At 38.1% G+C, this 27,228-nt stretch overlaps 4 protein-coding genes across 4 annotated transcripts; 2 read left to right on the top strand and 2 right to left on the bottom strand.

Moving 5' to 3' along the window:
• Positions 1-1,784: 1,784 nt before the first annotated feature.
• LOC134254911 (uncharacterized) lies at positions 1,785-3,135 on the bottom strand (the record flags this gene model as incomplete). The annotated part of the gene is made up of 4 exons (XM_062737440.1): positions 3,084-3,135; positions 2,539-2,680; positions 2,100-2,203; positions 1,785-1,928 (listed from the first exon to the last, which is right to left on the bottom strand). Coding segments are annotated over exons 1-4 (426 nt in total), but the record flags the coding sequence as incomplete, so codon positions are not given.
• Positions 3,136-6,393: 3,258 nt separating this feature from the next.
• On the bottom strand, positions 6,394-8,018 carry LOC134254910 (uncharacterized). Its single transcript, XM_062737439.1, has 3 exons — positions 7,923-8,018; positions 6,646-7,008; positions 6,394-6,531 (listed from the first exon to the last, which is right to left on the bottom strand). The coding sequence occupies exons 1-3, from the start codon at positions 8,016-8,018 to the stop codon at positions 6,394-6,396; spliced, it is 597 nt and encodes a 198-aa protein (XP_062593423.1).
• Positions 8,019-10,160: 2,142 nt separating this feature from the next.
• Positions 10,161-13,165, top strand: LOC134254909 (uncharacterized). Its single transcript, XM_062737438.1, has 5 exons — positions 10,161-10,431; positions 11,645-11,779; positions 11,872-12,084; positions 12,594-12,775; positions 13,144-13,165. The coding sequence occupies exons 1-5, from the start codon at positions 10,309-10,311 to the stop codon at positions 13,163-13,165; spliced, it is 675 nt and encodes a 224-aa protein (XP_062593422.1). The 5' UTR covers positions 10,161-10,308.
• A 9,633-nt stretch (positions 13,166-22,798) lies between these two features.
• Positions 22,799-26,993, top strand: LOC134254908 (uncharacterized). The gene is made up of 3 exons (XM_062737437.1): positions 22,799-24,097; positions 24,193-26,101; positions 26,368-26,993. The coding sequence occupies exons 1-3, from the start codon at positions 22,799-22,801 to the stop codon at positions 26,991-26,993; spliced, it is 3,834 nt and encodes a 1,277-aa protein (XP_062593421.1).
• Positions 26,994-27,228: the final 235 nt, after the last annotated feature.

The following is a 27,228-nucleotide window of genomic DNA, read 5'->3' as shown; positions in this document are numbered from 1 at the left end:
GATGGTTTCATATTAATATAAGTAAACATATATCTGTGTTCTCTGGGAGAATATTTTTGAAGACTTTTCTGGAAAAGAAGTCCAAAATGTGAAAAGTTTACAGATGGACGAAGAAAACAAAATGTGATTAGAAAAGATAACTTGAGCTTTACATTCAGGTGAGCTAAATTTCATATTTCATATTCTGGATCTCTTTGATAATTTGTTGATCAAACAGCCTCCTTAAAAATTAATCTTAAAATAACTTTAGGTGTATAGAGAATGTACATGATGTACAAAAAACAAAATAATATAAATAAAAAACAAGTTTGGAAGGATATGCATGGCAAAATCAGAGATGACTCAAAACTAAATGTTAACAGAGCTAAACCTATAATAATAATAATAATAATAATAATATGTATATATATATATATATATATATATATATATATATATATATATATATATATATATATATATATATATATATATATATATATATATATATATATATATATATAACAAATTATAAAGAAAGAGAGAGAGAGAGAGAGAAAAAAAAAAAAAAAAAAAAAAGCATAAAAGGATACATCCTCAAAAATGACACTTAGAAAAAATACAATTAAGAGTAATAAATGAATCAACAAAAAGCTGGTAAGAAAAAAAAACAAATGAAAAGAGAATTATGTTGAAATATTATCATTAAAGCTGAACACAACTTGTAAATAGCAAACACCATTTTCGATATTATCTATGATACATGAATACCAGGGTATACTTGTCGCATTTGTTACACCTGACTGCTTTTTTGTCATGGGTATCCGCATGGAATGTTGACCCATGTTAGTGCTGGTTATCTAATTCTTGCCTTACCTTTATTTACATTTCTTGAAGTCACTTTTATCTGTGTTGTTTGTATACTACACTGACCTGTACAAGTATACTGGTAATTTTGGGGGGTATTTTACTTTCCTGCATTAGAAGAAGTATTACATTATTCTGGCAACTGAGTGCTGTATAACATATGTTGGTCTGAACCTGCCCTGAACACTGACTAAGTCCTAGCCTTTTTATAGGGGTCGAGAGAGTAGCGAGAATCGGGAACAAAAAAGATGGACACATTCATTTTACGAATCATGTTCAGTTTTAACATATGTATGTTTGAGAAAAAGTTACAACTAAAATTTTGTAAGGTCATACATCTTTGGAAAATTTGGCATGATCTTTTATCCTACTTTAATCTGTGTTACATATCCATAAGTCTTTGATAACTTGATCTGTATTGTGTACAAATTTTTTAAGAAAACCTCACAACAAAGGAATCAATCATTTCAGGTCATCTTAGCATTAATGTGTGTGCTGGTTATCTAATTCTTGCATTATCTTTGTTTACATTTTTTGCAGTCACTTTTACCTGTGTTTAACATCTTCCATGCATGTCTAATCAATATAGGACATAGAAGTACTTAAAAGAAAACTGCCCCAAAAAACTTAATCTTAACCCGGGACGCCGAAGCCGAAGTTATAACATAAGCTCCCCCAACTTCATTGAGGTGAGCTAAAAGAAAAATACATTATCTATAGATGGATTGACAATAGTTAAAAAAGCTGTCTAATGATTCTTCATTTCTTTTGGTTCTGTATGCATCAAATTCCTTCTTTGCTTTGTTAAGCATTGATGTATCTGCACAATGAATTTTATCGGCAAGGACTATGCTTTGCATCAAAAGAAGTGGCCCAGTAACCTGAGCAGGATAGGGCAAAATCCCTAAATAGTAAAGCCCCATCATTGAAAGAATTGCCTCTTCTGCACCTGAGCACTTTAACAAGACATCCTCCTTCTCCATAACCATGGTGGACGTTCTGTTTCCTATAGTATTATGTAAAATCCAGAAACCGCTGGACGTCCTGTGGGACTGCGCTACATCTGTCCAAATTTCTGAACTCTAGATAAGATGTAATTATGAATAAATATTAAATTACATACATATAAGCAAATTTTTCCCCTATCAGATTCAAGGGTAAGATGTTTCTGTCTTCAATGTCATATATAAAATATTTATTGATTGTTATGATTTAGGTGTTCAAATGTGATTTCTGAAAATTTAATAATTTACCTTGACGACATGCACTAGATGGTGACCAGGTTTTAACTTCCCCCCAGATTTTGTATTGCCACAAAGTATTGGGAGATGGAACAATGCCACTAGATATTTTTCATCTAAAAAAAATTAACCATATAATTATTATCAATCACACTGGAATTTTATACTTTCTACTAAAATTTCTTTACACCTCAGTAACTTCCAAAATGTACAAAATACCCTATTTTTGCAAAATAAATTAATTAGCAATTAGTGAATTACATAAAAAAATGTATTAAATATTACAAAAATTATTCAAACTTGGTTTTCTGACATCCAGCAAAATGCCAATCAAAGTTGGATTGTGTTTGCTTATTCTTGTTCAATTCTTGATGCATCATACAAGAAAACTATCAAATTAAATTTGATTTACATGTAAATCTAGGACTTGCATCATACTTGCTATGATTACCTGTGGTTGTCAGTGTTGATCTTGCTACTTTGATTATTCCTTTCTCAAATAACATGTCTAAGGATGTGGTTAAGAACTCGTTTAATTTCCCTTTCATATTGTCCATTTCAACAGGTACCTGTATATACATGTTGTAGATGACCTAAAATTTAAAACATATTTTACAAATCAAAACTTCACCCCAATCCAAATTGCTAGCTGTTTAATAAGGTAAAAACCTATAAATATTGAATACTTTTGTCATAAAGCATTGCATCCTTTGTTATATCTGACATCACAATTTAAAAGCTTCTGGAATGTTAGCATTTAATTTGAAATTTGCAGGAAGAAGAAAGAAACAAAACAAAAATTCTCAAATTTATTGCTGAAGAACTGAGGCTTCATAGCAAAATAAGAAATTTAAAATGTTACTAGTAACTATTATATAATAAATCCAATGTCACTGTGCCAAAATGCTGTTTTCTCAATATGAAATGATGATTTTAAGTGAAAACTGTCATACTAAATAGTTGAAAATGGAAGTACTGTATACATATGAAACTTACATTGGCTGGACAGCTGAAAACTTTGTAAAGTCTCATTATTGACTTTAAACGGTCCTTTAATGGCATGGCTTCAACCTCCTTCACTCTAGCCTCCAGAGATAGTCTGATAAGTTGCTGAATATCTTCTGATGTAGTTGTTGTAGATATTCTTTTTAAGGCATTCATCAATGATACTTTACCCTTGTCTACAACCTCACTCTTTTCTTTAAAAAAAAGGTTGACATATACTGCTATATTTATCTCAAGCAATCATTAAAAATATATTTTGTTTGATGTACTCCAACCCACATTTTTCAGGTGGGTAGGTTGTTAGTTTTTTGTTTATCAAGTTGATAACTGTCATAAAAAAATCACAGACTCAGAAATTTATTGGTATTTTCAATACACACTGGATAGCTAGACAGAATTAATATTTCATTGCTATGAAACATTTCTATCTTAGAGAAATTATATATCTTACCTTTAAACTAAAACAATCTCTATTTCTAATGCAAGCTAAATATAAAAAAAATAATAAAAATTCAAAGTGCTGAAAAAATAATTGAGTAAGGGTGATTTTGTTGGGTCAGTCGGAGTACATCTAACAAATAATTTTTTTTGTAAGCCTACTCACAGAAATTTAAACAAGATTTTATCTGCTCTATGTGCCATTTGTTCTTTAAGCAAAACTAGTTCATGTATTTTCTGCATATTCATTTTTACCTTTTTCTCTTTGGCCTTTTTCAAGAACCAATATCTCTGGCTCTCCATCCAATGGATAATTTCCCTTGCTGCCTCCTTCCTGAACTTCTCCTTCCCTGCCTCTCTTTCTGCCTCCTTCCTGAACTTTCCCTTCCCTGCATCTCTTGCTGCCTCCTTCCTGAACTTCCCCTTCTCTGCCTCCCTTGCTGCCTCCTTCCTGAACTTTCCCTTCCCTGCCTCTCTTGCTTTCCCTTTCTCTGCCTCCTTCTGCCTCCTTCCTGAACTTTCCCTTCCCTTCTCTTGCCCTCCTTCTTTCCCCTTCTCTGCCTCCCTTGCTGCCTCCTTCCTGAACTTTCCCTTCCCTGCCTCTCTTGCCGCCTCCTTCCTGAACTTCCCCTTCTGTGCCTCCCTTGCTGCCTCCTTCCTGAACTTTCCCTTCCCTGCATCTCTTGCTGCCTCCTTCCTGAACTTCCCCTTCTCTGCCTTCCTTGCTGCCTCCTTCCTGAACTTTCCCTTCCCTGCATCTCTTGCTGCCTCCTTCCTGAACTTCCCCTTCTCTGCCTTCCTTGCTGCCTCCTTCCTGAACTTTCCCTTCCCTGCCTCTCTTGCTGCCTCCTTCCTGAACTTCCCCTTCTCTGCCTCCCTTGCTGCCTCCTTCCTGAACTTCCCCTTCCCTGCCTCTCTTTCTGCCTCCTTCCTGAACTTCCCCTTCCTTCCTCTCAAGTTCTTCTTGCTCTTCTTCATTATCTTTCAATTCTTCTTGAAGTTCTTCAGAATTGTTTTCCCCATTCTTTTCCTATATAAATATTGCAAATTCTAAGTGAGACATGACTGCAATTTGTTGCAAATATAAAAAAACTGAAATGTATTTTTTTTTCAATAAACACATGCATAATTAATTTCAATTATATTATACAATACTTATTCAGTTTTAATCATACACTAAAACATCAATTTGTTTTAATTACATTACACCAATTGAAAGATCTTTATCTTAACTACAGCCATCAAGAACTCTTAAATAAACACAAGCAACTATAAGGCCATTTCTTTTTGCCCAACTCCCAATAGATAAATTAAGATAATACAGCATGATCAGATCTAGAGATGCTCTTGCCAGTTAACTCCCGACAATGAACTCATTAATTTCTCTCTAATTTGACATGCACATTTCTGCTATCAAAAATTTTCCTTGACCAGTGCTTCATAATTATGCCCATATGGGACAAACTGAATTCCTCTCAAATCATTAACATTTGTTACAGAATTTGTTGTAAAGTATATGATGAAAAAATAAGTTTTAACTTAATTTTAGCATTTTTTGATAAGGATACAACTATATTTTTACATTTTTTAGGATTATGAAATTTAAAATTTTTAAAGACATAGTTTTTTTTAAAAAATCACTTAAATTAAAGGTCACAGTGACCTTGAAATAGGTCGTGACACACCGTCTATCCAAGATGCATAAATTGTCCAAGTTTGATGACTGTAAGTCTAATAGTTTTCTAGTTATGAGCCAAACAAAATCACAAAATAAAAAAGAACAAGAGGCCCATGGGCCACATCGCTCACCTGAGTAACTTGGGTGATGCAGATCTTTTTAAAAGATTTGTTCTATATATATTTTTATGTTAAACTTGGATTCCCCATTGTGGCCCCGCCCTACACCCGACGGTCATGATTTTAGCAATTTAATATCTACACTACCAAAGGATTCTCCCACATAAGTTTCAGCTTTCCTGGCCAAGTGGTTCTTGAGAAGAAGATTTTCAAAGATTTGTTCTATATATTTCTATGTAAAACTTGGATTCCCTATTGTGGCCCCGCCCTAACCTCGGGGGTCATGATTTTTACAATTTAATATCTACACTACCCAAGGATGCTTCCACATAAGTTTCAGCTATCCTGGCCAAGTGGTTCTTGAGAAGAAGATTTTTAAAAGATTTGGTCTATATATTTCTATGTAAAACTTGGATTCCCTATTGTGGCCCCGCCTTACCCCCGGGGGTCATGATTTTAACAATTTAATACCTACACTACCCCAGGATGCTTCCACATAAGTTTCAGCTTTTCTGGCCCAGTGGTTCTTGAGAAGAAGTTTTTAAAATGTGATATATTTCTAGTTTACAGACGGACAATTTAATATCTACACTACCCAAGGACGGACGGAAGAAGTTGAAAATGTGAAAAGTTTACAGACGGACGGACGGACGCCGGGTGATCAGAAAAGCTCACTTGAGCTTTCAGCTCAGGTGAGCTAAAAACTCCTGTAAAATGCAGAAAAATCATCCAATCATGATGAAAATCCCAGACGCACACCTTCATATGGTGAATAATAAGTGTATAAATTTTCAGACAAATCAATCCAACAATTTCTGAGAAACAGTCCGGACAAAATCTTGTCTACAGAGGAAGGGACAGATGGACAGACCGACGGAAATGGTGATTCCAATAAACCCCCCTAAACTTCATTTGCGGGGGTATAAAAAAGTCTTAAAAGACCAACCATATATACAGTGTTTTGCGTTTACCCCTCTCCCTTACAAATAGATGAAATATGCTTTCTCAATCAAAACAAACTATATCTGCCCATTCTTAAGGGCTTAAAGGGGGAAGGGATTTTTGGTTACATCAACAATGAATCGGGCTTCATACTCATTTTTACCTGTTTTTTAATGCAATTATATCCTTTCTTCCTTCCTTTTGTGGAGACGGGTGGCGTGATGTTGTACATCCTTCTCCTTAGAAATCCCACCAATGAATTCTAGTCCATTTTTAAGGAAACAAAAAGAAATCAAAGGTAAAAAAACTGAAGTTATTATAAATGATCATCACTTTTAAGATTTTAGAGATTAAAGAATGTAACATAATTGCTTACATAATTATTTCGAAGCCCCTCAGATGGTCTATCCCTAAGGATTGGATATTGACTGGCCATCTGTCTTGCTAACATCTGAAGTTCGGCCTCTGATGGCCGACCTCCATTTTGGCCGATCAAAGAATCCATAGATATTCTGACTATGCGCCGTCTCTCTGTCTCAATGCTCTGCTTAGAATGGTGGGTTGGATTATCTAAGATTTCAGACTTTGGAATAAGGTACATGTAGTCATCAGTTGTTGCAAGCCTCATTGATGCAAGCTTCTTAGGCCTTTGTATTTGTGGTAAATAAGGTGGTGACGCTGACCTTTTTCTTTGGAACTGGGGGGAATCTGAGCCATCAGCACCATCATCATTCTCATGCTTCAAAGTAACGTCAATTTTGTGTAAAATTTTGTGTAATATTAAAAATTATTAAATTTTTCTGCATTTAACAAACTTCACAAAAAATTTGGTTGTGATTCTGGAGAGATACTCCAAGCTGCTCACTTAAAATCTTTGTGGGTCATTCTTTGTGGCTCATATACAATTCTCTTTAGAAAGTTAAAAAACATTGATCTAGGCCAGGTCTGATACAATCGCTAGATTTAGCTAGTTGCTACGTAGCTTGATTTACCTACTTAGCTTCATTTACCAACCTGATGTAGCTTTATTTGGCTACCAAATCAATTTATTTCTATAAAAATGCATTTTTCTAAGGGTGTAAAGAAAATATCATTTTGATTCAGAGATCATTTTCAACTTTGAATTCATCTGAAAACAATTCATAAAACAATCCCTCTGGAAGAAATTCTTTTTCAGCACAATTGCAATCAAAGTTCTGAAAGTTTTGGGGCTATGTATGACAAAACAGTTACTCCTTGTATGCAATGACAAAGAAGTCCAGTTCCGGTTAACATGATAGTAGGTTGATAATTATTCAGCAAAATGTAAAGTTATCATACCCAGCCTTGCCTAGCTGCACCCATGAGAAAGGACAGTTAACCAAACTATGGAATTACATGTTTTGCTCTAAAATGTCCAAAGGCAGAAATTTATAAACCATCTCTTTGTTTTTTTAAACCTCCATAGTATAAATATTTATAGTCATTTAATTGCGATTTTTTTCTGTCTTTTTAATAAAGAGAAATTTTGAAAAGTTACAATGAAATAGCTAAATAAAGCTCCCCGAGGTAGGTAAATAAAGCTAAGTAGGTAATTCTACCTACGTAGCTAAATCTGGTGATTGTATTGGACCTGTAGCCATGCTTTATAGATTAAAATTAAATTATTCTTACCAGCTCTTCCAAAAATTTTCTAATTTGTTTTCTTATTTTAAATGATGTTGAAAGATCTTTAAGATCTTGTTCATTTAAGTCCAAGAAGGATGTCATTTTCTATCATGAAAAAAAAATCAACATAACAGGTCTAGTACAATACCCTGATAAAAAGATAAGGCTATTTAGCTTTATCAAGGTTTTATAAATACCTTGATCAAGAAAAAAAATCAACAAAAATAACAAAGGTCTAGTATTAAAGGACAATACCCGAATTTTTGATAAAAAATCAGATATAAAACTGGCTATTTAGCAAGCACTAATTCTGATTCAAAGGTACATGGAAGCCACTATCAAGGTTTTATAAATACCTTTTTACACATGATAAGTGTATAAAATATATAAATTTGGTAGATAGGCAAGCGTTTTATGTAAAAGAAAATGTGCAAAATTAGTGAAAATTTGCAAAAAATGAAAATCTTTAAAAATTTCCTGACCTACTGCGAATATTCTTAATCTTAAAACCAGTACTCATTTTGTGACAGGGGTGAAAACAGGTTTTCATGGATAAACTGTTGGATCATTCTGAAAGACACCCAAAATCGGGGGCCAAATACTGGTCTTACCCTATCTTGTCCTTTACCCATACATGTAAAGTACTCAAACACAAAGAAATCAGTACAAAAACATGTCATGTGAGGAGATATTATATTATGCTTTCTTTTTGATGGAACATACTAAAGACCTGATATTTTGTCCTGATAAAACTAGAACTGTCAAAACAGGACAAAATATGTATCAAACATGAATTATGAAATTTTTCTTCCAATGACCTTGAACTTCCCCAAATTACCATGGGTCAAGGTTATGACAACACTTGGATCATGGGCAATCTTTGTGTGAAATGAGAACCTACCAAGTTTATTCATAAGACAGATATGGACCTGACACTAATTATGAAATTTTTCTTCAAGTGACCTTGAAGTTCCCCAAATGACCTTGGGTCAAGGTCATGACACACCCTTGGGTCAGGGGCAATCTTTATGTGGAGTAGTAGATTCTAGCTTTATCAAGCTATATATCTTTATCAGGGTATTGTGCTGGACCTGCATAATGAATTAAGGAGGCTCATTACACCACTTTTTGATGACGTACGTACTACACAAAAAAATAAACCTCCATTGTGTCGACCAGTTTCCTCTGGGGACGAATTCTACAGGTACCTCTATAATATGACCCTGACCTTTAAATCGCTTTCAAAATAGATGAAACATGCGGAGCTGCTTTTCTGTTTCGCCTTATCTGATTAGTTAGATATTTAAACTGTATTACAATCAACCAATCAGATAAGGCGAAACAGAAAAGCAGCTCCAAAACCTCCTCCAAAGCTGTCAATGGAGAAAATCTATGTATCCAATCAATAAATCGTTCCATTACGGGCATATCAAACGGTAATAGCGGGGTTTAGGTTTAAGAGACTAGTAAAAGAACATCTCCCAGACAGATTGCTTGCAATATTATGATAGGTAACACTAATTATTACCTTGGAAATCTGTCTCGAAGTGGGGAACCCCCCGTTTGTTTACAACTTTTGTTTCTTACCTTGTGTATTTTTATTATACCGAATAGGGCCATTTTTTAAACGTGAGAAAAAGTACAATTTGCTTGCATATAACAACATATAGATGTGTTTGACGGGGAAATTTAATATTTTCGAGGTATTATACACTCTTACATTTTTTTTCATTAAAAAAAGGGGGGGGTATTATCCATACTTCAGGTGCCTGTGGTATAACATGTAACGTTAACATTACAAGGTGAAATTTAAAGTTTTTTGGGTGATTAACAAATACCTCCAATTATTGTAAGGATTTCTTCAGAAGCCCCTTTCTTCTTCAGCCATTCACAAATCTTCGGGGGATCAAAATCTTCGAATCCTTCCATATTTTCCGCCGAAGGTATATTTGATGTCATGTGGAGAAAGGACAAATCAATTCGTGTTGAGATTAGTCGCGCAATTCATCTACATGTATATTCACAAATAAGTATTAAAAAAGCTAGTCTGGAAAAATCTTTCAAAAGATACTTAAAATATTATTTTTGTTTGTTTCATCCGTGTTAAATGATAATTTGAAGGTTATTTTGTTGCTTATTCTCTGAAGAATGCAATATACGACTAGGTCTATTGTACGACTTAATATTGATGAAAGGAAGTGTTTACATATTATGAAATATCAATATGGGCTGGAGGTGCTCAATTTGTGTTATTTTCGTGGCAGTGACTTTGCGAATTTTGTTGAGGCATATCTTCTCAGAACATTCACATAACCCGAATTTCCAGGTAGAGTGCGGTGTTTCTGGATGCAAACAAATATATCGTAAATACAATTCTTTGTATCGTCACACGATGAAACACCACATAGACATGATGGATGCAGGTCCTGATGTAAACAACGAAATGAATGACGCACAGACGGATCGTATCATTAACAACAACAACTCGATTGAAGACATGAATGATATAGAGATGGTGAGACCGCTTTTCCTGTTTAATTTGTGCAGGTCCAGTCCAAAGACTATTTCTACCTAAGTAGCTATTAATAGCTACCTATGTATTTAAAGCTACCCAATGTAGCTATTTTTACCTACTTTATATAAATTCTGCATTTTGCGACACTAAGACCAAACAGTGCAACATGGTGAATACCATATCTTTTGATACAAGCACACTAATGATGAATACGACAAAATTTTTTCCAGAAAATGATTACTTCCTCAATCGGTTACATTAGTTTCTATAAGTTTTTATAAAAATATGTTTTTTAATGAAATATATAGTGTAAAAATAAAATTATGTCTCACTTATGGCCAGGTTTTACCTGTTCGCAGGAGTCTGTTTGCGTGGAATTTTTTTCGCCCAATATCTTGTTTGCCCTATGGTTTGCCCAATTCTTATTTATAGATAAGAAATTCTAATATATATACTTGTAAATATGTGAATTATAAACATACAAGGTAGTTTATCATTCTTTCTATTTAGTTCCCTCACAAACTTTTTTTTCCCTCAAATTCTGATAAGAAGAGCAATGTTTATTTAGTCAAAATAGTTTTTAATTTTTTCAAAGGACCAAGTGTTTGCGCTATAGTTAATTAGATGATTAATATCAATGTTAATTAAGGGGATAAATCCGTGTTATTTTTACTAATTGCCCTATGTTTTGAAAACAATGAAAGGACTGAGATGAAACAGTAGGTGTGATGGCTGGTACTATTACATAACGTCTGATGGACACAGTGACGGTCTGTTTTATTTTGAATGTACAAAAAAATTAGGAAAGAAATTCATTAGATTTTTTTCTGCATTAAATTACGGCTAACAGACCCTGTGCGAACAAGTTTTTTGGCAAGCTGACTCTGGGCGAACAAGAAATAGGGCGAACAGGAAACTGGGCGAACAATTGTTAGGGCAAACAAACATGGAACCATTTGTGATTGTCATTGAAGCATCAGCTCAGTATCACTATGAATTAATTAGACTTTTCTTAACTTATTTTAATCAAAATAATTAGAAATTTTTAAGATTTATAACAATAAACATGTGTGCAAAAATTTATATATATTTATTAAGAAAAAATCACAAAGTTGACTTTGAAATCCTACGTTAAAGTACTGTCATTTATATTTATAAATCAGACTGTCAAAATATTTTTAAAATATTGAACCAAGGTATTATGGTTTTGTAGGCTAATGATGATGGTTATCGTGAGCATGAAGAAGATGATTTTGATGTGAATGATGTTGAAAGAGCTCATAGTTTTGATAAACGCAAAGCTGTGTCTTTCATAATCAATCTGAAAGAAATGCATCGGATACGTGAGGTTTGTATTGTAGATATTAGTTCCACATTGAACCGATTTTAATTACTGTGCATAGGTGCACATAGAGTTGAACTCTCATCACTTCTTTTTAGACAGCTGCAGAAGATGTTGCAAGTAGAGTAAACAATATTGTTGATAGTTACATCAACATATTGAAAAGAAGATTATACAATTATATGCAAGGGCTAGACAATGAAATTCCAGAGCACACCTTTAATGATTTATTTCACATAGAATTACCTTTCAATGGTGTGGTGACAGCTCACGAACGAAAAAAATATATCAAGGAAAACTTCCTATATGTTGTGAGTACATAAACTTTTTTCCTTATTTTTGTTAAACATAATCATGATAATAGAATTATGATATTTATTTACTTTCAACAGCTGAATAATAATGATATATCGATAATGCATATGACACTGAGGATTTTGCTGTATTTTTCTGTTTTTCTAAAAATAATTTCCAATTGACTATATTATTTTTAGTTACTAAAAACCTTGATTATGTTCATTTAAAACAATGTAATCTGACAATTATGTATGCAAATTTAAGTTGATTTTGTCTGTTTGAGCAAATATTTATATACTGAACAAAAAAAGAAATGCATAATCACAATAATATGAAATTCTAAGTTTTCAATATCAATGAAAATAGGCAACTGATTTAGAAGAAATCATGAAAAACACTACTTTCATAAACATGTTTAATCAAGGGAGATAATTCAAATCAATACAAGTTTATAGGTCAACTAGACAAGAACTTAAGTAGATCAGATCTTGACCTTTCTTTTTTTTTAATTTAACTTCTGCAGGAACCAGAGAAAGTGCATGTTGGCCAAAGGCTTCGAGTACTTCGGCAGAGAGGACATGCTAACTTGGATGTTGTGAGAGACACATTCATATATATCCCACTTACTGAAAGCATTGAACAACTTCTGCAAAATAAAGATATACTTGAACTTGTTATTAACCAGCCCACAGAAAGAAATGACAGGTTTTATTCCGATATTCAAACTGGTTCTGTTTATTGTCAAAATGTACATTTCCAACAAAACCAAATAGCTTTGCCAATTGTTTTATACTTTGATGACGTTGACATCTGCAATCCAATGAGTAAGCGTGCAGGGACACATAAAATTGGTTTATTTTATTACAGTCTTGGAAATCTACCAGTTTCATATCGATCCCGATTGCCAGCAATACGTTTGCTAGCAGTTATAAAAAGGAATATCATGAATAAACATAATATAAATGTTGTGTTAGAAAGAATTAAAAAAGATTTAGAAACTTTGTCCACTGGAATAACATTGAACATTCATGGAAATGAGTATAATATAGTTGGATGGTGTCTCTGTTTTGTAGGAGATACTTTAGCTGCCCATGAATTTGGGGGTTTTAAAACAGGTGTTGGTTTTGCATTCCAAAAATGCAGAAGTTGTGAATGTACATTTAATGATATGCAAGAAAATTTTGAAGAGCACCTTTTTATTGAAAGAAACTTAGATCGTTATGATGACCAATGTTATGAACTTTCAATGGCACAAACTCTGTCAGTTAGAGATGTCATTTCTCGGTCCTATGGAATCAACTTCAGAAGCTTAGCTCGTGATTTTCCAAATTTTGACTTAACCCAACAAATTCCTTATGATATTATGCATGTTATCTTTGAGGGAGTTGCAGTATATGAGATTAAGCTAGTTTTAAAAGTTTTATTAGATGAAAGATTTATTGTGATTACAGAGATGAATAATTTAATAGAAAATTTTTCCTATGGTTATGCAAATAGAAGTAGTCAACCAACTTCGATTCCAGCTAAAGTCATCAATGGAAATGAAACAACTCTAAAACAGTCTGCTTCAAGTATGATAGTCCTTATGCGGTTGCTTCCTTTTTTTCTCATTGATAAATTAAACTGTCCTTTCAATAACCAGTACATTAAGTTTTTGATAGAGTTGTGTGAAATTACATTGATACTATTGTCTCCAATAATATCTTATGAATCAGTACAAATGTTACGATTTATGATTTCAAGTCATTTAAGACAATTTAAAGAACTGTTTCCAGATAAAAACATTATTCCAAAACAGCATTATTTAATACATCTCCCATCAACAATAGAAAAGTTTGGTGCTCTTTGTAATGTTTGGACAATGAGATTTGAATCTAAACATAATTTTGTTAAGGAAAGGATGGCTGGGTGTCACAATTTTAAAAATATTGAAAAATCTATTTCTGAACGTTTTGCAATGTATGAATGTTCTTTGAATTTATGCGATAAACATCCATTGTTTAACAATGATTGCATGTTTGGGAAAACAAAACCCATTCATCAAATTGAGTACTGTAAAGAGAAATTAGAAAGTTTTTTTGGTATTGATGCAAATCAAGTTAGGTCTATTCATGAGGTAAGTTGGATTTTGTACAAAGGTCAAAAGTTTGTATGTAACCAATGTGAGATTGCATTTGGTATTGCAAATGGCATGCCTGAATTTGGGACTTTGAAATCAATTTGGATTACTGAGGAACATACTGATGACTTTGAATTTCAACGTATTTACTTTAACTTACAAATGTTTGAAACTTTGAGTTTCAATGAAGAAATCCTTTCATATCATGTAGATAACCCTGATATACCTCAAGGAAATGAGCTCATACACATAGATAACATGTTGATTCATTGCCCTTTGCATGTTTATAGGGGTAAGCACCAAAAATGTTATATTCCTATACCATTTGATTTTGTTGATCTGATCCACAAAATGACTGTTACTCACTAAGGAGGCTTATTTGATTACATATTTGCCTATATTTTTGAAATTGCAGTTTACTTATTGTTATTAGCTCAATTGAGTTCAATTGAGCTTTTCTGATCAAAATTTGTCCTGTCGTTTTTAGCTCACCTGAGCTGAAGGCTCAATTGAGCTTTTCTGATCACATTTTCTCTTTCATCCGTCCGTCTGTCTGTCTGCCCGTCTGTAAACTAATTCACATTTTTGACTTCTTCTTAGGAATCACTGGGCCAATTTTGACTAAACTTGGTGCAAAGCATCCTTGGTTGAAGGGGAATTAAAATTGTTAAAACGAAGGGCAAAGTCCCCTCACAAGGTTAGATAATCAAGAAAAGACAAAAAAAGGGTTGGGTTATTAAAAAATCTTCTCAAGAACCACTAGGCCAGAAAAGCTGAAACTCATGTGGAAGCATACTGGGTTAGTGTAGATTCTAAATTGTACAAATCATGACCCCTGGGGATAGGGTGGGACCACAATGGGAAACCAAATTTTTTCATAGAAATATGTAGGAAAATTCTTTAATAATGATGAAACTTACATATAGGGATGCATTCTCAGGTAGTGTAGATTTAATTTTTTTCAAGTCATGACCCCTAAGGGTAAGGCCAAGGCCAGGCCACAATGGCCAATCAAAGTTTTACATACAATATATATAGGGAAATTATTAATACAAACATTTTTTTTGAAGAATAACAAACATCATTGATCATATTTATATGGAAGTACCCTCATGTAGTGTAGATTCAGGTTTGTTAAAATCATTACCCCTGGGGATAGAGTGGGGCTTCAATGGCCGATCAAGTTTTACATAGCAATATATAAGTGAATTCTTTAAAAAATCTTCTTTTCAAGAATCGCAAAGCTATGATAATAGTCATATTCATATGGAAGCATTCTCATGTAGTGTTAATTCAAATTTGTTCCAAGTCATGATCCCCCGCGGTAGGGAGGGGCCACAGTGTAAGTTCAAATGTAAAGTGCAGTAAATGCCACAGGTAGTCAAAGAAATATGCAAGCATTGTTAGTTTGTGTAGATTCAAGTTTGTTTATTTCATACCCTCTCTCCTTTAAGGATTGGTTGGGACCTGCACTTTTGGGTTGTTAAATTTTTCAATAATTATCTGATTTCTGCTTTTTTCCGATTTAGGTGCAGTGCTCAGGTGAGCGATGTGGCCCATGGGCTTCTTGTTTCATATGCAATGTAAAAATCAAACAGGATAAATTATCTAAATGTATATGGACTAGTTTGTTATGTGGGCTATCATGTTATTTATTAAGTTATTTATCTATGTATAATTGATAATATATATATATCCATTATATAATATATATATAATAGTTACAGTATCCAGCAATAAATATTTATAAGAAAAGAAACTCGTGTTGTTTTTTTTCTTTTTTTAAATATATATAACTGTATTTTTTCAGTGGTTCTATTCTACTGATATATTGATCTGTACATCTGATAAAATTGATCTGTACATCTTAGTACATGTTTATAAAATATAAATTGTATTTCAATATAAATATTGAATTTCATCTGATCCAGGGAGCACCAGGCACCCGAGGTGAAGATATATCTATGAGTGTCTCTGCATGAGGAGGCATTACCTCCAGTTTTTTAAATAGATTAATGAAATTAAAAAAAAATATGTGTTTGTGAAACACTATGCAGTCGTCAGCACAGAGTTAAAAACAACTATTTTTACCATATAGGTCACAAGGTACCTTGGTATCATTTGAAAGTACTTGATTAGTGGAGTGTACGTATGCATACCAAATATGAAGTCCCTATCTCTCATGCTTCAAAAGTTGTGGTTAAGATTCAAAGAAAGCTATTTTTAGTATATACGTCACAGCCAAGGTCACAAGGTCATTAAATTTGGTGTAATTTGAAAGAGCTTAATTAATGAGTGAAGTAAGCATACCAAATATGAAGTCTCTATCTTTCATGGTTTAAAAGTTATGTATGGCAAAGCTTAACATTTGCAGACAAAAAAGCTATTTTAGCATATAGATCACAGTCAAGGTCACAAGGTTATTATGTTCGCCAAACGAATTAAGTTGGGGAACATATTGTTTTTATTCTGTTTCTTCTTAATTATTTTTCCTCTTCCTGGGAAAATTTTGTCCAAGATCTTGTAAAGTACACATCTGACTAAGGTAAAACCTATTTAGGGTCAGTAGGCATGTTATGTAGATTTGCCAAATGAAGGTCATTTTGCGCGCACATGCTTGCAAGAGCGTGAACGTGCAACACGTGAAATGACCAATACTCTGTATAATGAACACATGATGAATACAGTCGTAATTTTGTCAGTTTTGATGAAATGCTTTGAAACTCGTAATGTAAGGATACATTAGTATAGTATAGACAAGATGACAATGGTAGCAAGATCTCAAGCGCATGCATGCACTTGCGCTTTGCTCTGATTGGCTGAAACTTACATCTCTATATCTTTGTTGTTTTTTGATAAAATCCTTTAAAATTTTAAACATAGACATACATTAGGGAGATCTACTACCTGATGTATAAGAATTGTCATGAAAGCATGTGCATGTATGTGTACTTGCAAGAGTGTGTACATGCAACATGAGAAATGTCCAATATAATTGATATAGACGTATAACTATTTAAATTTTTGATGAAATGCTTTGACACTCATAATATATTTAAGGATATACATGTATTAGAAGATAAACAAGAGGACATGGTCAAAATGGCAAGACCTCACGCGCACGCACGTGTGCTTTGCTTTGAATGGCTGAAACTAAAGTATCAATATTTTTCTTGTTTTTCGAAAAAATCCTTTAAAATTTTGAACATGGTTATACATTAAAAAGATCTACAGCATGATATATAAGAAATATCATGAAAAGCATGGCACGCACGTGTGCTGATTGACTGAAACTTTAAATCTCAATAACTTTCTTAGTTTTCAACGAAACGGGAATTTAGGATATGAATGGGTGTAATTGATTCCTTCATTATGGTACTATCAAACTGAATGCACGAACATGCATGCGTGTGCGTGAAAGGCGCAAAATGATCCTGAAAAACAGTAACATTTATATTTTTATGATTTTTATTGATTCTCATGCACGATATAAAGTTATGTAAATGGTTTAGACAACATGTCATAATTTAATCATCTTGCATCTGCATACAATGTGTTAAATAAGTTATAGTTGATAGCATTGTAGCCTTTATAATTTTTTGATGAAATCCTTCGATCGATACTAATAATATTTTTTAAAATGTCTTACATGCAGGAATAAGGCATAAAAAGGAATTTGGGGATCGTTTCGGGAACATCTGTAACGGTCCCCGTTACAATTAACACTAGTTGACATTGGTATTATTGGAAAGAGCTTAAATAGTATATATAGCCAGTTGTATACGGGAAGATCCGGGATTCTTGATTCTTGTTTTCGGGACATGCATCCTGATATTTCTTACGACAAAAGAAAAAAAGTTGATACATGTACCGGTAAACACAGTATATGTCAGTCATTAATTAATTTATTATTACAACTTATTTGCATCATTTATCTTTGCAAAATTCCTCAAAACTTTAAAATTAGTAAATCCTTAAGTAATTGACATGTATAAGTAACTCTTTTAATTATTTTAGTAAGTGTTAATTACTTATCTAAACAAAATTCAGTAAAGAGGAAATACAAAGTAAATCAATTCTTTAAAATAAAAAAATCAAGTAAAACATTTCAATCTAGTAATTCACATATGTTTTAGTAATTGATTTAAATTTTTAAGTAAAGGCTTAGTAATTATCTATTACTTATCTTTGTTATTTCAAGTAAAAAATGACTACTAAGTAAAACTTTTTTAAGAGTGCAGAGCCCATATTTTTTGGTCTTATACTTACCCCACCCCCTTTCTTATTTAGAAGGAAATCGATATTGAACAAAAGCAAAAAAAAAAAAAACATCCCTACCTTTATTTTTCTATAAGAAGAAATTAAAAAAAATAATCTACTAATCTACTAATTTTTAACTGTTACTTTGCCACAATACTTTCAAGTATACCTCCACCAACATATAAAGTATGCTTTAATCATGGCGAAGAAAATTATGATATTATAGTACTTGTGTGAAGGCTTAATTTCATTTCAATATTTTATCTAGAACCTCTTTCAGAATTATTGAAAGGTATAGAGTTTTATTTATATTTTTGCTATTCATTTATTATTATTGTTTTGATTTAACGTAATTTCCTGGGGGGGGGGGGGGGGGTAAAATTTCCTCCTTTTTAATTTTCAAATAGGATTTGCCAAATTTAAACAAACTCAAAGTTGAAATGACGGAAAATTAAATTTTTCCTATTAAATCATTTCTAAACCAAACATTTTAAGGAGGAATATTAGAAAGAAATTTTATTTACTTGACAATTAAAGAATCTCTTTTCAAACACAATTTTAGAATGAAAGACTACGTGAATCTCTTAATCATTTCATACGACTTTTTGTATTTTTCTGGTTACAGAAATTAGTTTCGCTGTAAAAAAAAAAATATATAAAAGATTGTATATTTTGTATCTCCTTAAAGGGGGTCATTTTTCAATGGGGGTCATTATTTTATAGGACTAACATATAAAATAATGACCCCCTAGGACCCTTTTTCTACAAAAAATGATTTTTTTTCTACCTGTGGAGGTCATTTTTTGTCGTTGAAAAATGAACCCCCGGTCATTATTTGATGGGGGTCATTATTCGTCTTTACACCGGCCTAGCCACGTGTGTTAGTGCCGTCGCCATCTTGGATTTTTGTAACTTTGTATTTTATTATGTAAGTCAATAGGGTTAACGCCTTTGTGTTTTTAGTTTATTGTTTATATACTCTTAGCGGATTAGCTGCGAGAGATTTTTATGTATTTTTAATAAAGTTTAGTGTACTTTGTTTTGTGATCTGAGGACCGGTGTTATGGACCGAGAGGTTAGCTCGTTCGGTCTTGGTAGGGGGACTTTGAGACCCGAGGGGGGTTGGTACGCTCGAGCAGTGGGGGGAGACCGGAGTGGTCTATTAGGTGCCCCGTTAGAGTGCAGCCCAGGGAAAGTCCCGCCTACTAAGAGTGTGAAGTTTGTCCCGGGTGTTGCTAGTACACCTGTGCCCCAGGGGGGAGTGCCCGAGATAAATATCCGATAATGTCACTCAGTATGGGGAGGGGGACATGTCACTCACACAGGGAGCTATTTCGGAGGGTCCAGGGGAAACACCCGGGTGGTCCGCTTTTTATTCCCTCCTCCAGGAACGTCAGCATATACTGGAGGGAGCGGTAGACCGGATCCAGGGGGAAATGGACACTGTTAATAAGAGGGTGGACACCCTGGGTCGGGATATAGGCGTGGTGAATGACAGAATGGATGCCTTTGGTCAGGATATGGGGGCCCTGAGGGGGAGATAGATACCCTTGGGACCAGTGTCACAAATGTGTCGCAGCAGCTGGGGACTATGGGGTCCGAGATAGATGCCCTTGGGACCAGTGTTACAGGTGTGTCAACACAGGTTGGGTCCATGGAGACAAGTATGGGGGGCCAGTTGGGTAATATTACTCAGATGTTGGCTAGGTTAATGAAGACCAGTCAGCCCCAGTCACCCCCACCCATGCAGGATAATAGGGTCAGTCAGCCAGTAGTGACTAGTAGCCAGGGGAGTCCTTGGGTTCCTAGCGCACTACCCGGACATCAGATGCCTGTTAGTAACCCTGTAGTGACCGCACATAGCGGGGGTATATGCCTGTCTCTGTGGGGGGGGGGGGGGGCAAGTGTACACATGTCTCAGGGTCATTCCCTATCCTCATTTGGCAATGACAGCTTAGTCTTGGGGTTGCCTAGTACTATTACTTTGGGTTTTTTTGCGTCAGGGGGGACCGATTACCCAGTGCTTCCCAGCACGGGCCCACCGGTTCCGGGTCAGGTTGCATGGTGCACCCGAGTGGGTACTTCCGCGACAATGCCCGTAGCGTCCGCGCATCCTAGTGTTGCTAACTCGAGTGGTCAGGGCGCTGGCCACTATGGTAGGTTGGTTGGGGAGTCAGTTGCATTAGGGGGTAGTCCGTCGTTTATGCCCAGTCAGGGGGGTCTGCATAATGCAGGGCAGGGTCATTCGCTAATGACCACCGCGTACCAGAGCCTATTGCCTAGCTTACTTCCCGCGGGTACCCGTAGCTGTGTGAGTAGAAATATTCCGGCCGAGGTCAAAGGGGTGAGATATAACGGGGACGTAGAATGGGGTCCGTTTTACTCGAAGTTTTCTACCATTGCCGAGTACCATCAGTGGAGCGATCCCGACTCTCTGTTTGCCCTAAGTCTTCCGTTAGAGGGGGCAGCCCTTAAGTACTTTGACATCCTCAGGCGACGAGGCGCGCTGTTTAGTTTCCGTGAGGTCGTTCTCCGGATGGAGGAGCGATTCGGTAAGACTTCCCTTAGAGCCGCCTCACAGCTGGAATTTAATTCGATCTGCCAGCGAGCGGACGAGGCTATCGAGCAATGGGGGGACAGGGTAATGGATACTGCCCAGAAAGCGTTCGGTGGCGGCACCTCGCCAGAGGTTTTCCAGGAGCAAATCATCGTCTGTTTTGCTCTTGGGTGTAATGACGGCGAGGCGGGGCAACAGTTGATTAATAATCCCCCGGGGACTCTCGAGGAGGCAATTAAGAGGGTTAAGACGTATCAACTTAGCCGTAGAGCTTTAGCCCGCCGACCGAGGGCAGTTAGATCGCTTTCCAGAGACCGAAGTCAGTCGCCGAGTTCAGGTTTTTATCGCGCCAGGTCAGACTCTGAGTGCCAAGATTTTTACGTGGCTCGCAGAGAACGCTCAGAGTCGAGGGACCGCACTAATCGTTCCAGCAGGGACCGTCCTTATCGTGCCAGCAGAGACCGTCTTCATCGTGCCAGCGAGGACCGTCCTCGCCGTGCCAGCAGAGACCGTTCTGATCGCCGCGCTAGAAGGGACCGCTCCGAGTCACCGGATTGGGATGCAGGTAAGAAACATTACTCCAGTGACTCGGAGGACCGCACCCGAAGATCAAGTCCCGAGCGAGGATCCTCGAGGGATCCGTCACCGGGTAGGGGCCGCTCTCGCGCGACGAAACCCATTATATGCTTTGAGTGTCAAGAGCCAGGACACTTGTTACGCGATTGCCCGATCCGCCAGCGACGGCGTAGATCGGGGTCCCCTAAGCCTTGCCTTAAGTCTGTAAGTAGCGAGGACGAAGACAAACATCGCGCATCAAAACATGAGACTAAAGTCAAGTTCTCTGAGCCGAATGTAAACGCGACCTATGTTATTCCGTCAGTCAGGTCATTGGTTCGGGGGCTTGGCGTATTCCGATACAGATTGGAGGCCAACAAGTACGAGCGACAATCGATACCGCAGCCGACATATCAATAATATCTAGTGACGTTTACAAGTCTTTGAGGCCGCAGCCCGAAGTTTTAAGTGACACTAATGTTAGGTTGGCTGGCGAGGGAGCCGGTATGACCGCTCAGTACCTCGGTTGTCTTAATTTACGCATCGGGGATTATGATTTTGTACACCCGATCTATGTTGGTTCTCTGCAGGATGAGATGCTCTTAGGAATAGATTTCCTGCGTAAGCATGGTGTAGAAATTTCATGTGAAGCCTGTACTTTAAGGGTTAAGGGCATTGACACTATATTTGCTATGAGTGTTGATGAGTCAGTACCAGTACTCGATGCGGTTTCAGTCCGCAGAGTGCGGATACCCCCGCACACTGCTCAGATCATCGAGAGTACCCTTAGTTCCGATATGCCAGAGTTTATGCTGGAGCCAGCCAGCATATTTCCGCCTGGTATAGTAGCTTCGCGGACATACAATACTGCAGGTAACAGAGCCAAGCTGTGTATTTTAAACATGACAGACCGAAGTCATATTGTTAAGACAGGTACTAAGGTGGGGAAAGCAGTCCCCGCCGATCTAGTAAATGACACTAAGCCCACAGTGCGTCGTGTAAGCTTTGAGGGGGATAAGACCTATGATCATATTTCTCCACTCTTAGAGCAGTTAAATAAAACCGCGCCTGTGGAAGTCAGATCCGAGGCAGCGGAGCTAGTCAAAAAGTTTGCCGACGTCTAAGTTTTTCCGAGATCGAACACCGAATAGACACTGGAAATGCGTCTCCTGTCAAGCAGCGGTTGCGACGCACCCCCGCTGTTTTTCAGGGGGAGGAAGAGGGTAATCTCGATAAGATGTTGAAAGCCGGAGTCATCAAGCCATCTTCCTCAGACTGGGCGTCTGCCCCAGTGCTGGTCCGGAAGAAGGATGGCAGCGTCCGTTGGTGCGTGGATTATAGAGCCCTTAATAAGGTGACAGTCAAGGACACGTACCCTCTGCCACTCATTGAGGAGTGCATGGACACACTAGCCGGAAACCGCTGGTTTTCCAAACTTGACGCTAATGCGGCTTACTGGCAGGTTAAGATAGCTCCGGAAGACCGGAAAAAGACTGCCTTTATTACAAAATATGGCTTATTTGAATTCACTAGAATGGGGTTTGGTCTGTGTAATGCCCCCGCGACCTTTGCTAGGGCCATAAATTTGGTGTTACACAGGCTCAACTGGAAGATAGCCTTAGCATTCTTAGATGATATACTAGTCTTAGGATCTTCAGCACACGCTCACCTTGATAACTTACGACAAGTGTTTGAGCGGTTCCGAGCATATGGCCTTAAATTCAAGCCTCGGAAATGCGAACTGTTTAAGACTAAGGTTGAGTTCCTTGGTAGAACCGTGAGCGAGCACGGAGTTGAGATGGGGGATCAGTGCGTTGAGTCAGTGCGTGACTGGCCAGTTCCACGTGATGTTAAGGGCGTAGAGCGCTTTCTTGGCTTCGCCAATTATCACCGCAGTTTCATCCCTCACTTCTCCAGAATTGCGGCTCCGCTGTATGCGGTTACCGGAAAAAGTGGTTTCCGGTGGGGTGAAGAGCAGCAAAGTGCTTTTGAGGAACTCATTCAGTTAATGACTCATCCTCCAGTTCTAGCTATACCGAACAGTACAGGTCATTTCATCCTGGACACTGACGCCTCGGATTATGCCGTAGCTGGGGAATTAAGCCAAGTCCAGGGTGGGAAAGAGAGAAAAATAGGGTATGGGAGTGCTGTGCTATCCGCAGAGCAGCGCAGGTACTGTACCACTCGTAAAGAGCTATTGGCAGTAATTAAGTTTACCAGACAATTCCGCCATTACCTGCTGGGTCGTGAGATCACAGTCAGGACCGATTATCATAGCCTGGTCTGGCTAATGAACTTCAAGCATCCGCAGAACCAGATTGCTAGATGGCTCGAGGAACTGAGCCAGTACAACATGCGGATCGTGCATCGCCCGGGAAAGAAGCATGTGAATGCTGACGCTCTGTCCCGGGACATACCTGATTCATGCCAGGGGTACTCGACGAGAATTAGGGTCGAAGACTTGCCCTGCGGCGGATGCCGTTATTGCTGCCGAGCCCACGAGCGCTGGCATGACTTTAACACTGAAATAGACGATGTAATTCCTTTGTCCCAACTCTTTGATGAGACGCCTGTGCGAGCGGGAAGTCAGAAGGGGGTAGTTATGGTTCATTAGATCCCACCCTTCGTCAGGCCATTATTTCTAGTTCTTGGGAAGATACTCCCTCGACTGTGAGTGCTTCTGCACTACCCAGTTTCCAGATTAATGTCAGTGGAGTGTCAAGTTTAAATCCCAAGATTGAGACAGTTAGTCCTCAAGTCTGTCAGGTAACAGGTGATACTGCGGGAATTTCGATATCCTCATATAGTTCCGCAGATCTAGCCCAGAAACAGAAGAATGACGAGACTATGGTATATCTTAGACAGTACTTAGAGTTTGGGGACTTACCTACCGAAAGTGACTTAATTATCTGTAGTCCGGAAGAGAAGTGCTATCTTCTGGAGCGAGTCTGTTTTCATCTCGACGAGACAGGAGTTGTTTGGCGAGAACAAGATGACTTGGATGCGCCCCGTCGGCTCCTAGTGCCGTGGAGTCTCAGATCCGAGGTCATGCACTTATGTCATGACATACCGTCCTCTGGTCACCAGGGAATTCAGAGAACTAAAGAACGCCTTAAACAGCAGTTCTACTGGTGGCAGATGACAAAGGACATTAAGTTATATGTCAAGACTTGCGACGTATGCGCAAGGAATAAGCGAGGTTCGTTGCCGAACAGGTCAGAGCTTAAGAGCTACCAAGCGGGAAGCCCGATGGAGTGGGTACACTTAGACTTTCTCGGGCCGCTTCCCCGAACTGATAGCGGGAACGAGTACATCCTTATGATGGTAGATAACTTTACCAAGTGGGTAGAGTGTATTCCGCTTCCGTCTCAAACAGCGGAAGTTACCGCTCGTTCTGCTATCAATGACTTCTTTTCTCGATTTGGCTATCCTTACGAAATCTTTACAGATCAGGGCCGTAACTTCGAGAGTGAGCTGTTCTGTAAGATTTGTGCCATGTTAGGGATACATAAGGCCAGGACCACACCCTACCGTCCGTCAGGGAATGGCCAGGTAGAGCGCCATAACCGCACTCTAATGGACGCGGTTCGTTGCTACGTAGATGGCCAGCCCAAGTCATGGGATAAGTGCTTAGGCCCATTGGCTGGAGCGTTACGTTCCGCGGTAAACCGCCATACTGGGTATACCCCAAATCGTCTCATGCTGGGTAGAGAAGTAAATATACCAGCAACCTTGATGTTCGCCCCACCGCCTTCCACGTCTTTTCAAAATGGGGAGGAGGGTGAGGTGGATACGTATGTACGTGATCTAGAATACAATGTTCAGAGAGCGCACGATATTGCCCGCGGAAAACTAAAAGTCGCGCAAAAGGCAATGAAAAGGTCGCATGACATTAAGGTCCGTACCAGTAAGTTCAAGGTCGGAGATTTGGTTTACTGGCGCCGCAATGCGGGAAAAAAGGTAGAGTCAGTATGGAGGGGTCCTTGGATAATAATAGAAACCAAATCAGACACAATATTTGTTGTAAAATCTCGGCGCGAGGTCAAGGTCATGCACCATGACAAGCTAAAAAGGTGCGAGTCCAGGCAACTCCCCAAATGGTTAATAAACTACAAGAATAAGTTACCCGGACAGTCAGTAGCCCGAGATGGGGATAGTTCCCTTGTACCTGAAGTGGTAACACCACTGGGGACCGCAGACTCAGGATTAAGTCCTGAGAGCCCGGGGAGTGGGGATCACTCAAAAGTTAGCCCCAAACCAGCGGAGTCAGTAGGTCCGTATATGGGTACTCGTAAACGGGTTAGGGAAATATTAGACCATACTAAACAGCCCCGAGCGCCCAAGAGACCTAGAGCCACTAAGGGGACTAAAACTAAGAAGTATTGTGTTTGCCTACAGTCTAATCCCAAGGGAATGATGGTGCAGTGCGACAATTGTCGGGACTGGTTTCACCCATGGTGTGTGGGTATAAGTGAGGACTATGCCAAATCTGTACCTCAATATATCTGCCCCGAATGTAGTCCCGTCAGAGTCGACACTGGTTAGTTAGAGCAGTTAGGTTTCCGCAATGATGCGGAAGCATGTGCAAGTTTTAGTTAGGTTTACATCAGGTTAGGGTAGACTTGTACATGAATTAGTTAGACATAGGTTTGATAAACTTACCTGTCTTTGTAGGTTCATAAGTGATGTCTAAGGAGATTGATGAGTTTGTCTTTGAGGGCGGAAGCTCCGCCTAGAAGTGATGCGTAGCGTATGGTTTCCGAGAGGAGCCCCTCTCGGAGTTAGGTAATCCGCATTGGGTTGTAGCTCAGGGGATTCCCCCTGAGTCGGCGGACTTGATTATACAAGCAGATGTAGCCCGCGTTGTGGGAGTGTGTAGAAACCGGAACTTTGTGTTAGGGGAGATCGGACTGGACTATTCCGGTCCGTCTACTCAGAGGTGCCAAAGGTTTGTGCTGGCGGAGTTCTTCCTCCAGGCGTCGTTCAGTACCGGGATGATACTGGCTTTGAGGGGGACCGCGGACGACCCTTTGGGCCGCGTCCCTACCCAAGATTGCCTTACACTGTTGGACGGGGTGTTCGTTCCCATCCTGGTACCTATCTTTGTCCGTGATTTCACAGGGGGACCGGAGCAAGTGAGACTCTGGGTGGAGTCTGGCCGACCCGTATTCTTTGGAGTTGGAGGCCGGATCGCGGAGATGTCCGCGACCCAGTTGTCGGGAGTTAGAGCTATTCGTATGGACCGACTGCTGGTCGAGTCGGATAGTCCTGAGTTTCCTTGTGGAGTTGAAGCGCCGATGGGCCCCAGGCACATCGGAGAAGTGTACCGACGAGTCGCCGCAGCGAGGGGACAAGATGTTGCCTTGCTGGCGGGCCTGGTTTTCAGGAACTTTAGAGTGTTCTTTGGACCTCAGTTGAGGGGACCGTTTTAGACCAGTTATGCTGTAGCCGGGACGTATAGCCCGGATGTACTTACCTGAACTTACCTGAATTGGGAGCAGATAGTCCTGATGTCTTAGCCGCACTATAGATGTCGCCCTTAGATGTACTGAGCAGAGCCTATCCAGATGTATCAACGTTGGACCACTTGGTAGATGTTAACAACGAGGGACCTCGTGGTGTTCCGAGACGACGCGGATGATGAGTGACTGTGTGATATGAACTGTT

Source organism: Saccostrea cucullata, unplaced genomic scaffold (assembly GCF_032062105.1).
Source record: "Saccostrea cucullata isolate Sc308-1 unplaced genomic scaffold, CSIRO_AGI_Scuc_v1 ctg1377, whole genome shotgun sequence".
In the NCBI taxonomy this organism is placed as follows: Eukaryota; Metazoa; Mollusca; class Bivalvia; order Ostreida; family Ostreidae; genus Saccostrea; species Saccostrea cuccullata.
Note: the sequence above shows the minus strand (reverse complement) of the source record. Positions and strands in the feature narration are given on the sequence as shown.

Coding starts and splice junctions, on each gene's coding strand:
- LOC134254908 (XM_062737437.1), top strand. CDS start 22,799: ATGTTGAAAGCCGGAGTCATCAAGCCATCTTCCTCAGACTGGGCGTCT. Junction 24,098..24,192: donor TTAACACTGAAATAGACGAT/GTAATTCCTTTG, acceptor ACCCTTCGTCAG/GCCATTATTTCTAGTTCTTG. Junction 26,102..26,367: donor TCCCGTCAGAGTCGACACTG/GTTAGTTAGAGC, acceptor ATTGGGTTGTAG/CTCAGGGGATTCCCCCTGAG.
- LOC134254909 (XM_062737438.1), top strand. CDS start 10,309: ATGAAACACCACATAGACATGATGGATGCAGGTCCTGATGTAAACAAC. Junction 10,432..11,644: donor ACATGAATGATATAGAGATG/GTGAGACCGCTT, acceptor ATGGTTTTGTAG/GCTAATGATGATGGTTATCG. Junction 11,780..11,871: donor AAATGCATCGGATACGTGAG/GTTTGTATTGTA, acceptor ACTTCTTTTTAG/ACAGCTGCAGAAGATGTTGC.
- LOC134254910 (XM_062737439.1), bottom strand. CDS start 8,018: ATGACATCCTTCTTGGACTTAAATGAACAAGATCTTAAAGATCTTTCA. Junction 7,009..7,922: donor GAAAATTTTTGGAAGAGCTG/GTAAGAATAATT, acceptor GTTACTTTGAAG/CATGAGAATGATGATGGTGC. Junction 6,532..6,645: donor AGGGGCTTCGAAATAATTAT/GTAAGCAATTAT, acceptor AAAATGGACTAG/AATTCATTGGTGGGATTTCT.